Genomic DNA, 13,149 nt, shown 5'->3' with positions numbered 1-13,149 from the left:
AGCATGGCTAAGCTGGCTGTTGGTCAGGTAAGGGCTCAAATATGTTTCCTGCAACTTGCTCCTGCACAGTTCAGCATGGAAAAAAGGTATTTTTCCAAGTGTAGGGGAGTCAAGCTCCAATAAATGTCAGCTGAGCCCTGGTGCCTGCTCCCCTGCATGAAGCCTCAGCAAGGCACCAGGGCTTCGTGTCAGCAGGAGGGGAAGAGAGATCAGAGTTGTTGGAAGAATACATGACTGAAGGCTGAGTACAGGGTTGGTGGTGCTTTGTGTGGCTCTTGCATGACATCCAGGCTGGCTGTGGCAGCGTAAGCTAACCTTTTGTTTTGTATCAGGCTTTATGCCAGTGCCAGCCCCTTTCCAGCCTTTGGGGTGATTACAGCTGTTGCTGTATGTTTCCCCCCCTCCTTTTTTTTTTCCAATAGGTATTCTACTCCAGAGCACCATAAGCAGGCAGTGACGGCTGCCTGTAGCTAACAAGACAAACTGAGATCTGCCTACAGAGCCGCAGTAAGGTCTGCGGTTGTGAGATAGGCCAGGACAACACTAACTGACGCCACAGCCATGCTGTGCTTGCAGTTGAGCCTGTGGTGGAGCTGCTGTACTTGTAGTCAGCATCTAGATGGGGCAGGTGACATATCTGTCTTCGCTAGGACAGAAACAGAAGTACAGCCCTTGCCCAGCATCCTTCAGCGCTGTGCGAGGCTCAAGGGCCTGTCAACTAGCCCTTAAGAGCTAGGTCTCCACCCCTTGCCCAGATCCCCAGCCTCAGGGAGAAGGACTTGGGTTTAGGAGCCATGGCTTTTTCTTCCATCAGACTCCATTAAGAAAAAGTCAAGTTAAGCAGTTTATTAACATTTAAAATACTGTACAGTGTGTAAACCAAATATCCCCCTCCCCACAACAACCCTGTGCTCTCAGCGGATGCTCTGGTGAATAATACTGCTTTTGGCACTGTTTGCCTTCTCTTTCTCCTTCTTCTTTATGGGGTCCATCTCAAAACAGCGCCAGAGCCGCAGTGTTTCATCAGCAGCTGCTGAGGCCACTGTTGTACCATCAGGGCTCATGGTCAGGTTCAAGATTCTAGCAGTATGCCCTGAGGAGGAAAAGGAGTGTGCAGTCAGGGCATGCTCATTTACTCCTGTATGCTCCCATGAGCCCTGCCAGCTTGCATAGCTGTCCCCCCACTGGTTGTGCATGATTTCAGACCCCAAGCATACACTTGGAGCAATGGTATCTCTTCCACAGCCCCGTGGGCATGCTTTACTCCTAGCAGCATGGCCCTGGATACTGTCCTGCATCAGAGATGCTGCAGGCTCAAACCAAGAAGTGCAGCTGTCTTCAACCTCTAACAGGCCTCCCCCCCCCCAGGCTCTGTCCACCTACCTTGCAGCTCTGCAACCTTGGTCATTGTTGGATACTTCCATATAACCAGCTGATTCTGTGCAAAGCCATGGCCTGAAATGAACTCCTTGTAGTTTGTTGACCACAGGATAGAACAGACCTGCAAAGAGGCAGTAACACAGGTGAGACAAGATGCTTGTGCTGATGCTCACCACTTGGAGGCGAGCATGGTCCTCCTCCTTCCCTGTGCCTCTGGGCCTGAGGAGCCAGCAGCTCTGTGTAGGTGTGCTGCCAGAAGGTGTTTGTCTCCAGGCTGATGTTCATCTCTCACCTGGGAATGGGCATCAACAGTACTGAGGCAGGCGCCAGAGCACACATTCCAGATGCGGATATGTCTGTCACTAGTGCCACCTCCAGTGGCTAGAACATTCATCTGCCATGGGCACCACGCCACAGCCTGAGAGAGGAGAGTTCATTTTAAGACATACAAGAGGCAACCTGCACCCAGCCAGTGCTGCATGCCTGCCTTGCACACACATATCTGCCTGTGGCAGCTCTGTGCTCACCTTGACAGCACCCTGGTGCTGAGTGAAGGTCTGTACAGGAGCAAAGTCTCCACCCCCACCTTGGGTGCATGGCCAGACGTTCACCAGATTGTCATTGCCACCACTGGCCAGGTAGCGGCCATCTAGAGACCATTTGAGTCCGCACACCTCCTGTGTGTGGCCAGCAAGGGTGGCCACGTGATGCTCAGCCACTCGGACATCATGGTGATGGATGTGCCCAGTCCGTGCACCACTGCAGAGAGAAGAGAAGGCTTGCAGGGTCAAGCTGCCTATTTTCACCCAAATAAATCCATTTTTGTTGTTGCAAGACTGCTATACCTGCCACTGGGTTTCAACCAGTGTTACCAGCAACACTGGTCTGTTGGTGAGTGAAACACCCACACAAGCTCTTTACAACTTCAGCACAAATTGCAATACAGGAAAGAGGCCTTCTCCTCACAGCCCCAACAGATAAGGCTGAGTAAGAATCCCAAGCCAGGACAAACTTCTCTCTGCCATCCCTAACCCATGCCACACATAGATTGAGGGATAGGAGTTTGCAACAACTGCAAACTGCCCTTGACTCTCTGCTTTACCTGGAGAGGATGTAGCTGTTCCAGCTGAGGGTTCCCACACGGGCACAATGGCTGGTCATGTTTCGGAGACGTTTCTGCTGCTGAATGTCCCATAGCTAGAGAGGCAAAGGAAAAAGTTCTTCAGAAGAAACCAAATCCTGTTTCTATGCCCTAGGAACCTCGCTGCACAGGCTCTGGCATTCAGCTTTCTCAGTAAGGGAACAGAGAAAATGTGTATCTCATGACTATAGCACAGAAGGTAACACTACTTATCAGAAAACCCCCAAACCAAACCCTGCCTTGCACACTGGGCAGTTCCACCCAACACCAGGGAAGACAAGTCAGGTGGCATGGCATCCTTCCTCTGCCAGCCAAGGTTTTGTCCTCAGGCCCCACAGTTCTGTCAATCCTTAGAAAACACCTCCAGTTTTACTCCTGCATTCACCTGAACCTCAGCATTACTTGTGCCAACAGCAAGGTAGTTTCCTTCTTTAATCCATGACACAGAGGAAATGTAAACATCTGGATTCTCCATCTGCAGCAGCTGGATAATCTCCCCAGTAGCGTGATTCCACAGATAAACAGAGTTGTCCAGAGCCACTGCCAGGAAGTTCTGGGAGCTCCAGTCTATAAGATTCAGATCTACAATTTGAAAGAGCAATGCAGGTCACACCACGCTCAGCTAGAGAGCCCTGCCCTTCACCCATGCTGATGCAGCAGGTGTGGGTGCACATGTGCACACACACAGATACAGGTGAGGGGCAGCCCTCTGAGTGTCACTATGCCCAGCTGCTGGGGCCAGGTACCCTGCTCCAAGGCATCTACACAGTGCCCTGTAAGGCTACATAGGGACACTTCAGAAGTGGTCTGTGCTAGCCTGGGTACATAAAATAATACAGGCAGCCCAGTTACACTGTCCTAGGAACAGCAATCCAGTGCAGAATGTTCTGGATGCCCAGCACTCAACCCTGTAGCCTACTTACAGTAGTCATTGCGGATCTCTGGTGCATCCAAGATCCGGTCTGGCATTGAAGGAATATATCTGCTATTCTTCCTGCTGGATCCAGGTGTCATTTTCTGACTGTAGAGCACTTTCAGGTTATTCTGATAGCCTGTGTGCAGAGGAACAGGTTTGTTAACCTGAGTTAGTTTCCTCCCAGCTGAGTGCTGCTCACCCAACTAGGAATCCCTTGGAGTGAAAATAAAGTCCTAAGAGAAACGCTCACAAGAGTACAGTGCGCTAAAATCACTGGCAGTATGAACTGCTGAACAGGGGTGAGCTACAATTTCCTCATTCATGGAAACAAATTTAACAAACACTTGGGTTTTTGAATCCCATTATATTTAGTTGCAGTTTAAGCTAGAAAGCGCACAGCAGAGAGTTTGATGCTCTTACAGACTTCATGAAGGTTTGGAACCTGCAGTACAACTGCAGTGACCAACTGGCAGTCATAGCAACTTTCCTAAATAAATTCACTGTAACTGTTATGCCCTCCCTTGACCTCAGGAACCTTAAGAAAGGAGACTCCAGCCTGTACAGCTCTCAGAAACCAGTTGATTTCTCCTGTGACCACACAGAGCCTCTGTGTTGCTGTTCCCCTGACCTGATCTCTCCTGCTGATTCAGCTCACACAGACCCTGTATCATACCTTCTGGAGCATTTTGTGGTTTTCCACTGAGGCGGAGGATCTTTGCCTCTTCTACATCAAAACCATTCAGATTCACTGCCCAGGCTTTCTGTTGCTCCTACGGAGACAAATCACCCTCAGTGCAATGCATTTAAAACAACTCCCACACTGCAATTTAAATAGACACCTAAGTCCCCTTCTCTTAGAATCTGAAGATGTTTGACTGTGCTGCAAGGGTCAGTCACACACAGCCAGGTCAAAGCAGTTTTTCCTCAGACTTTCATGCATTGTCCTGCTCACATTTTCACACAATGGCAAATTCAGTGTCATTGACAGTGGGAAAAGCCACAGCCACAAAGCGACCAAATGCTTCATAAACAGATTTTCAGAGCACAGTGTAAAACATTCCAGAAGTGTTCCCTGTGGAGACATTGTCCTAGAATAGCTACCACCAGCAGTTTCACTTTGCATAGGCTCACAGCTTTGTGTTTTTGTTGCCTGCTACATTTTAAAGCCTCATTAGTCAAAAGCTAAATTTTGCTACCAGAAGCAGCATAGGCTTAGAGTGCATGGCAGTCTCTACAGCTTCAATCTCATCCTAGGCTCCTGAAGCCCAGAGCTGCAAGTAGTGATGGCTGGGACTTGTCAGTCTCATGTGTCCACAAGATAGAACCTATAGTTTACTGCTCTGTAAAGGGGCAGGAAGGAGTAGTGGTTGTTGAAGTAATTGTAACTTAGTAACATGCTCACCTTCTTGGTAGGGGAATCCTCAGCAGGGTCATTCTCTTTGGTTAGGAGGAAATTTGCCATCTCCATCTGCATAGTGCTGCGGTTGGGAATGTAGCGATCCCCCCCAGCCTTTGTGGGGGTGCTTTGAATTTTGGATCCAGATTTACCTGCATTCGCATATGAAAATATTGTCTTACAGCTATTTAACAGCCTGTATTAGAGCTTTCACGAGAGCAAACCCAGCACTCTTTCATATCACACCCACCAGACAAGTAGGACTCTGAGATCTCATGCCACCCAGTCACAACTAACTTATATTTTCCTCCCTGCCACCAAGTTGGTTAGGGACTGTGTGGAGCAACTCCTTGGGTCTAGTGCAACAATTCCAGAGTCCAGAGATAAGGGGAAGATACAAAAACGCTTACAGGATGTAAAGCTGTCAGCTGACAGTCCCGCCCACACTCGTCCCAGCATGCAGCTGTGCCAGCAAGGCTCAGCTGGGCGATCAGCAGCTCGCCAGCCCCAGTGCTCAGAGCTCTGCCCCTCCTGCTGGGAAGGAGGTGGGTGGCTGTCAGGAGCACAGCCCACCTCCTCCTGCCTGAGCAGCAAGCCGGTAGGACAGCGTGGCAGGGAGCCCAGAGCCCCATGGCTACACACAAGCAGCCTGGGCGAGGCTGCCGCACTCAACCTCTGCCGCTGGTAGCCGGCGCTCACCGGGTGTCTTGGACGGCGTCTTGCTGGAGCTGTGGGAGCGATTGGCCGGCTTCATGGGCGACACGCCGACGGGGCTGGGCCCGGGGCCACTCTCCTTGGCCTTGCGCTGCCATCGCGCAGGCGGCGCGTTCGGGATCGGCGTGTCCAGCTTCAGCAGCCCGTGCAGGTCCGCCTCGAACAGGAACTGAGCCATGGTCCTGCGGGCGGGCGGCGTTAGCCGTGCCCACCGGCCGAGCTGAGCTTGCTCAGACAGGCCCCGCCGGCCTCCCCACCACCGGACCTTGCAAGCGCTCCGGCCGCTCCTCCCCACCAGCGGACACCCCCCACTCTCCCCAACCGCTCCTCGGGACGCTTTCCATCAGCCGACACGCCCTCCCTCCGCTCCTCGGGGGTCCTTTCTATCAGCCGACACCCCTTCCAGCCGTTCTTTGGGGCTCTCTCCGATAAGCGACATTCTCCCTTTCCCTCGCCCGCCTCACCACAGCCTCCCCCGTTCGGGACTGCGCCTCCAGGCCGCCTCCCGGCCCTGTGGCACGCTCACCTCCGCCGCGCCGCCGCCGCTCGCCCGCCCCGCCTGCGCCGCAGCATTTTAAACGGCGCGCGGACGGGGCCCCGGTTGGCCGCTTCAAACCCAACGGCCGCGCGCTGCCAGGCGACGGCCGCGCGATGCAACGCGATTGGCTGAGTCGCGGGACGGGGCGGGGCGCTCCGCGCGTGCGGCAAGGGGGCGGGGTCGGGGTCGGGGCGTTCTTGCTAGGGCGGGGCGATCCGGGCTGGGGGCGGGGCGAAGAAGGAGGGACCAGGCGGGTGCTCGGGGAGGGAACAGAGTTTATGGCGGGATGGGGGCGGTCGCGGCTGCCCGCGGCTCCCAGCCGCTCATGAGCAGGTAGGACTGGTTGGCGATGTCGGTGCTGGACAGGCGGCCCCCAGCGTGCTCTGGCGGCGGGCCCGCCTCGCGCCGCGGGCCGGGCAGCACCTCCAGTAGGCAGGGCAGGACGGCCTCCTCCGGCGGCTGCTTGTCGAAGGCGCTGGCCTGGGGGGACACGGAGTGGACGCGGTAGGAGCTGCCCTTCGAGCTGCCCCCGGGAGCAGCTGAACCGCCCTGCCCGCCCCCTCACCTGGCCGTGCTTGCTGCTTTCCTGGAGGAAGCTGCCCAGAGCACGGTGCAGGTCAGGAACGGGCGGCCAGAGTTTCTGCTTCACGTTGCTGGGTACGGAGGAAGGGGCATCGAATTTACCTTCAGACTTGAGGTGCCCTAATGCCTCGTGCAAGGTGCCCAGACTTGGTGCTGGACCCCCCCTGCCTGCCCCCGGCACAGCCTTTTACCTGTAGAGGGAGGGGAAGGTGCAGCGCAGCCCCAGGAGCACTGCTGAGAAGAGCAGCGGCACCACCGTAACACTGGGGATGAGCCAGCCTGCATCTGCATCGGAGGAGGAACGCTGGAACTGTAGCCCTTCCCAGACCCACCACCTCTGAGCCCCGTGCTCCCCACTCCATTTCCAGCACTCTCCGCCTCTTGCCGTCAGCCGTGTGGCTCCTGTGGCCGCAGCCTCCAGCCCTGTCCCTTACCCGCATCAGCCACGGCATCAACCACAACGGGTTCGGACCAGGCGCTCCAGCTGCCGTGGTACCACGGCCCGCTGGGCTGGGCCCGCACCTGCGCGTGGTAGCGGGACCCTGGCCGCAGGTCCAGGACCTCTTTCCTAGCGGCTCGTGGAACCTGCAGGACCTGCGGGGCAGAGCCGAGCTGGAGGCATGGCTGCTGGAGGGTGGCACCAAGGGGCGGGTCCCGCTTTACCCGACCCCGCGCCTGCCATGTGTCAGCAGCGGAGGTGGGCAGCGCTGCTCGGGGTATCCTGGGCAGGCCTTACCTTCCAGTCATGGCTGTTCTCCGTGGCATAGCGGACCTGGTAGTCCAGCTGCTCTGCCAGCAGCTCCAGGGGCGGCAGCCACTGCAGGCTCAGCCGGCCCTGCGACACTCTTGCCTGCACAAGCTGTGGGGCATCTGTGAGCACTGTTGGTGTTGGGGACAGGCATGTGTCGCTCCTGTGAAACGGGGCATGGGACACTGTGTCCCCTGTGAGCCAGGCAGGGGCTGTGGTGGCACTGGGACTCACCAGCCTGGTGCAGCCAAAAGGGCTCCTTGAAGTAGCTCAGTGTGGGCAGCATGTGGGTCCTGGTGACATTCACCAGGACGGAGATGGCACTGCCAGCCTTGGGCTGGAAGGTGCAGGCATAGGTGCCCTGTGCCCCCCTGCTCACCTCCTCACACTGTTGCCATGTATGTTCCCTGTGGGAAGAGTGGGGAGCCAGTCAGTCCCACCAAAGCATACCCACAGTCAGCATTCCTCCTGCACTTGCCCAGGAAAGCTACCACTGCTTGTAGTCGGAGGTGCAATGTGGTGAGGAGGTATGAGGTTGGTGGTGGAAGGGCAGGACAGAGCAGGGTATGGGGCCCACTGTGGGATATTGGGACACAGTGGTCCCTGGGATGTGGCTGCCTGAGTGCCATCTGCCTGCCATGCCCCTTACCTTGTGCCAGCCCCGCTTGGAGGTGGCCGGTAGAAGAGCTGGTGGGAGCTGTGGGTCTCTGCAGGGTCCCAGCTCCACTCACAGCGCACGTGCCGCAGGTCGGGGGTACTGCAGCACAGCCCGATGTCTCCTGGGCAGGGGACAGCCAGGACAGGGAGGGGGCTGCTTCCCCTTGGCCCCCAAAACTTGGGAGTCGCACCTCGCCTACAACAGGACCCCCACCCCCTGCAGCCCCAGGCGTGGGTGCTTCCCTGCTGTTCCTGCCAGCACCTGCAGAGGGGATGGCTGCTCACCAGAGGAGTGGGGTGTCTCAGCAGCCAGAGCCTGCGACCAGGGCCCCCAGACGCCGTCCATGGAGGTACCGTCGGGCTTGCTGCGCACCTGGATGTGGTACCTCACCCCTGGCTGCAGGTCCCGGAGCACCACCCAAGTGTTGGCCTGGACCAGCCTCTGCAGGAGAGGGGCCAAGCTGAGGAGCAACTGCAGGCCCCAAACCCTCCTGCCAATCCCTGACCCCTCTATGTACCTGCCCCAGTGCCAGGGAGGCTGCCCTGGGCGTGTGGGTGCTGACAGTTGACTGCATGGAGAGGTCCCCAGGGTGCTGCCCACCGGGGTTCAATGTGGTGCTGCAGGGCATCCCTGGGGAGCTGGCAGGGCAGCACTGCACCTCGTAGAGGAAGAAGTTCGGGAAGTCAGCGAGTGGTGGCTGCCACGACACGCAGAGCTGCCCTGCAGCCCCAGCCCAGTGGGCAGTGATGTCCAGTGGGGGAGCAATGAGACCTGCAGAGAACATGCCAGGGTGTTTGTCCTCCTGCAGCAGCCCCAGTCCGGGCAATGCCTGGTCCTGCTGGGGGACACATGCAAGTCTCCTCCCAGGCTGCCTCTGTGCATGCAGGGCTCAGGGTGTTGCCAGCCCCCGTGGCAGGCAGAAGGTCAGGGGACCCAGATGCCCAGATCTGGGGACTGTCCTGTTGTCACAGGGCATTGCCCAGTGAAAGGGACTCACCCACTGCATCCACGCTGAGCTCCCGCCAGTACTTTGTGAGGTTTGTGGTGGCATCCAGGACGCGGAGGTGGAGCTGGGTGAAGAGCCGCACGTCCTGGCTGGGGAAGACGCAGACATGTCGCTTCCCACCAGCCCCACGGGGCCACGTGGAGACCACGCACGCTGTGGGCACATCCCTGAGGAATGGAGAGTGGGGTCTTGCAGCACCTCACGCCTCCTGCCTCGAGCCAGACTTGAGGAGAGGCAATGTGAGGCACAGCACCGAGACCTCGGTGTCACCAGCTCCTTTCCTGTGCCATAATCCACTGCAGGGCACCATCCCCATGGGACTGAGGGACAGCCAGGCCCCAGCCCTGCTGCAGGGTGTGCAGCGGCTGCTGTATAGCTTCTGTGGGCTCTCCATCTCTCCTTGCAGCTTGGAGCCACTGGGATGGCCCAGATTGCTGAGACACCCTGACCACACTGTTCTCTGTCCGGCAAGGAGGAGGCTGTGTCCCCACCATGTCCTACCTGCTGTACCAGTAGTAGAAGTGGCACATCCCAGTTGTTGTCTCCTCCTCGTCCCAGAAGCAGGTGAGGTCCTCAAAGGAGCGGGAGAAACAGAGGATGTCCTCGGACACGCCTGCTAGCAGTGCAGCGTCTGGAGGAGTGTGGCCATGAAGGAGCCCCTGGGCACAAACCTATCCCCATCTCACCTGCTTCCACCTCAGGCACGTGGGGCAGCCTGAGCATGGCCGTGGCACGGGTGCTCTCCACCAGCTTGGCACACTGGGGAGGGACAGGGCACCCATGCTGGCTGCTGGCTTGCACCAGGGTCCTGGCTGGTGCAGGGCTCCCCCCGGCCCCACCACGCCCCCTCCTCAGTACACGAGGTCCTTGAGGACAAACAAACATCCCGAAATAGCCCTGTGGTCGGGGGGTGGGAGCTCAGGGCCCAGCGATCAGGGGGAAGCACCCCTGCCCTGCTCATGCCGGAAGGTGCACGGAAGTGAGATAAGGAGGAGCAGCACCCCAGGGAAAGGGAAAGGGCCTGGGGGGCTGGTGTGGGGGCATGTGATCCTGAGCAGGGGGGATACCCAAACCCCCTGGGGTTTGTCTGTCCCCCTCAGTAAGCTGTGCTCCCTGTCATTACATGGACAAACTGCAGCATCACGCCCTGCAGGATCTCTATCTGAAGCACTGGTAGCTCTGCTAACATATGGGTGTCTGCCCCTGTTGTCATGGAAGAGGGACAGCCCCAAGATGCAGGTGTGTGATGCACAGGGGTGGTCTTGCTGTCCCCAGCATTGCTCCAGCAGTCCCTACTCCCCCCACTCCCTCTGCCCTGTGACCTGCTCCAGCCCTCTTCCTCCTCCTCTTCCTACCAGCATTTGCTGCCTTCCCCAGGGGTTGCCCCCAGCTTTGGAATCCCACAAGCCCACTGCCAATGTCCGCTTCATTTGCTGAGTAAATCCATTCTCTGCTACACACCCCTGCACTGCCAGTTGAGCCCACCCTGGGCAAAGAGTAAGACACAGCTCCCAAGTATTGGTGTCCTGCTCACCCTGTCCCTTCTCTTGCCCTGACCCCTCCCAGCCCTGTTCCTCATTTCCCAGCCCTGTGTTGCCTTCTTCCCCATGTCCATTGTCCCATCTCTGCCACAGCCCCCCCACCTGTTCTTCTCTTTTTGCCCCCATTACCCCACCCCAGGCCTCATGCTGGCTCCATGGCCTCATCCATCTCTGAGCACCAGGAGATGAAGTGGCCAGGTCCCAGCAGGTCGGTGGGGCAGGGACCCATGGCATCAGTGGGAGCCCACCCTGGTCCTGTGGGCTATCAGAGCATCTTTGCTGAGCACAGCCCATTTCTTAGGAGGGGCAGCTGCCCAGCTCTGCAGCCCCCACCAGCCATGCTTGGGCAGTGCTGCCAAGCCAGTGGAGAGCTCAAGGCACAAAGCCCTTTTGCAGAGGCGGTGGGCAGAATCCAACCCTGACCCTTGTCCCACTGTCCCTATGGGGGTGACTAAAAATGTGCTCCCAAGTCTGTCCTGGCCAGAGACCTGGGGTGGGGCTGGAGACACAAGCAGGAGATCAACAGGGTTTTATTCAATTAATGCTTTTTATGGTATTACAGAAACTTCTAAAGGGGCTAAAGAGGCGCTTAAAGAATGCATGATTTCATTCTGAAATGAGACCAAGTTGGGGAGTGGCTCTGGCAGGTGCAAGTGAGCCAGACTGGGGCCAGCTATCAGCTAAGATGAGGATGTCCAGCAGGACAGTAAGATCATGACAGCAAGGCTGGTGCAGGAGCCCTGGGGTTAGCCTGGCAGTGCCACTGCATTGCCCATGGTGCAGAGCTGTGCCATCAGATGTTGAATCTTGTTCAAACCCTCATCACATCATAACTCTGAGAACTTCTGATGAGTGAGGAGCCCCTCTGCTACCTGAGCAGGACTGGGAGCACGAGGCTGCCATCCTCAGGGGCAGCCCATTGGCAGCCAAGCTCTGCTTGCAAAGAACATAGATGTTCCTTTACTCCAAGCATCTCAGGGTGTCCCACTGGTGAGAAGTGCACTCCATTGCTCACCCTCCTGGAACACTCCCTGCACACCCTCCTGGAATGCCCCTTTCCCAATCCCATAGATTTTGGCTGCTGTGAGGTGCTCGCTGCCCACACCTGACATTCTAGCTGCTCTCTGGCCCATCCTTTGGGGGAGAAAATAGCCCCAAGGACCTACCTTGGGATGTCACTGGCTCAGGGGCTGACGGTGGGCTGCGGAGGCTGAGCAGAATGGCAGGGAGCAGTGAGAGCTGCCAGCCCTGGCACAGGCAGGCTGCCATCCTGCAACCTTGTGCCGGAGCCACGCGTGCCGCACTCGTCCCTTCCCGGTATCCTGGGAGCTGCTGCGGCTCCTCCAGGCAATACCTTTATCTGGGAAGTGGTGGCTGTGCAGCTCAGGAAGCCTGGCTGGGGGCTCCCCCCACCCCATCACCAGCACTTCCCTGTGCCTGAAACCACAAGGCCACAGCCCCTCTGCCGCCGGCCGCAGTGCCAAGAGAGACTGCTCCTATCAGATAGGCGGCATGTTCCTGCCCTTGTGGCTACTGGCATGCTGGGAGGATGGGGTAGGAAGAAAAACAACCCCCAAGAAACTAGGGAGGCCCCTGTGTGGGGCAGGGCAGGCTGTTGGGGTTGCTGCCACACGGGAGCACAGGATGTGGCACAGCTGATCTGCCTCCATGGTGTCCTGTGCCACCTGGCACCGGTGTACTCCAGGTCTGCTCTGCCAGCAGCACTGTCTCTGTGGCTGTGCTGGGAGCAGAGCTGCAGGCACAGGGGGCAAAGCCCTCAGAGGTGCTAGTGCTGGTGGTGCAGGAGCAGGGCCACAGTCATGCTCAACCAGTGCATTACTTCTGGTGCTGGAGCGTCTCCCACCCTGCCAGGGCACAGCTCTATTGCACAGCCCAGGGAGCACCAGCCAGGGCACAAGGAGCCACTTGCACGTGTCCCCTGTGCACCAAGGCCAGGTTTGCTTCTCCAAGCCCAGCAGCTGAGGACAGCACTAGAGGCACTGAGGGAAGAGCCGTGCCAGCCCCAACTTGCCACAGACAAATTTTGTCAAAAAAAGAAGACCTAGGTGTAAGCAGGACTGGTGACACTGCCCCAGACACTGTCCCCAGCTGGGAGCAGAGAGGGTGCAGAAGAAGTGGTATGTATCAGGCTGTTTGTGAGGGCCAGTCCCCATCACTGATTCACTGGGGACCTCAGGGATGGGGCAGAGCTGCAGTTCACACCAAAGAGCACAGGACCCAGCTGGAGGAGCAGGGCCATCCTTTAAAGACCAACCAGCTGAGGGGAAGCTGCAGGAACAATTTTTAAGCATGCAAGAGGCAGCTGTGCATAGGAAGGACATAGTCTGTTCTCCATATCCGTTTGGGGACAAGACCAAATCTTAAATTGTGTATGTGGGAAAAGATCCCAGTTGGATCCTAAGAAAACCCATCTCCATACCATGATGAGACCCGGGACTTGTCTGGGAATGCTCGGACATTCCTGGAGATTATCACAGGACCCCAGTGGGAACAGGATTCTGAGGAGTG

The 13,149-nt window shown here is 57.4% G+C and overlaps 2 protein-coding genes across 4 annotated transcripts; both read right to left on the bottom strand.

Annotated features, from left to right (window-relative positions):
• Nucleotides 1-831: 831 nt before the first annotated feature.
• Nucleotides 832-6,323, bottom strand: CDC20 (cell division cycle 20). 3 transcript variants are annotated; one of them, XM_071436492.1, is made up of 11 exons: nt 6,074-6,323; nt 5,533-5,729; nt 4,840-4,985; nt 4,111-4,207; nt 3,445-3,573; nt 2,907-3,103; nt 2,483-2,577; nt 1,908-2,139; nt 1,673-1,798; nt 1,384-1,501; nt 832-1,093 (listed from the first exon to the last, which is right to left on the bottom strand). In XM_071436492.1, exons 1-11 carry the CDS (start codon nt 6,118-6,120, stop codon nt 915-917), a joined length of 1,563 nt encoding a protein of 520 aa, XP_071292593.1. In that variant the 5' UTR covers nt 6,121-6,323; the 3' UTR covers nt 832-914. The 3 variants fall into 3 exon arrangements, with proteins under 3 accessions (XP_071292593.1, XP_071292595.1, XP_071292594.1); XM_071436494.1 differs by lacking the exon at nt 6,074-6,323 and adding an exon at nt 5,244-5,367 and having other exon boundaries at nt 5,533-5,622; XM_071436493.1 differs by lacking the exon at nt 6,074-6,323 and adding an exon at nt 5,244-5,364 and having other exon boundaries at nt 5,533-5,616.
• Nucleotides 6,324-6,343: 20 nt separating this feature from the next.
• MPL (MPL proto-oncogene, thrombopoietin receptor) lies at nt 6,344-13,084 on the bottom strand. The gene is given in 13 exon segments (XM_071436491.1): nt 6,344-6,565; nt 6,651-6,738; nt 6,859-6,952; nt 7,102-7,261; nt 7,404-7,546; nt 7,650-7,822; nt 8,065-8,194; nt 8,358-8,514; nt 8,591-8,844; nt 9,071-9,246; nt 9,581-9,710; nt 11,787-11,900; nt 11,903-13,084. Coding segments are annotated over 13 exon segments (1,959 nt in total). The 5' UTR covers nt 12,039-13,084; the 3' UTR covers nt 6,344-6,361.
• Nucleotides 13,085-13,149: the final 65 nt, after the last annotated feature.

Source organism: Agelaius tricolor, unplaced genomic scaffold (assembly GCF_023055355.1).
Source record: "Agelaius tricolor isolate 1412-34295 unplaced genomic scaffold, bAgeTri1.0.p SCAF_11, whole genome shotgun sequence".
NCBI classification, from domain to species: Eukaryota; Metazoa; Chordata; class Aves; order Passeriformes; family Icteridae; genus Agelaius; species Agelaius tricolor.
This window is presented reverse-complemented; position numbering and strand designations above follow the sequence as displayed.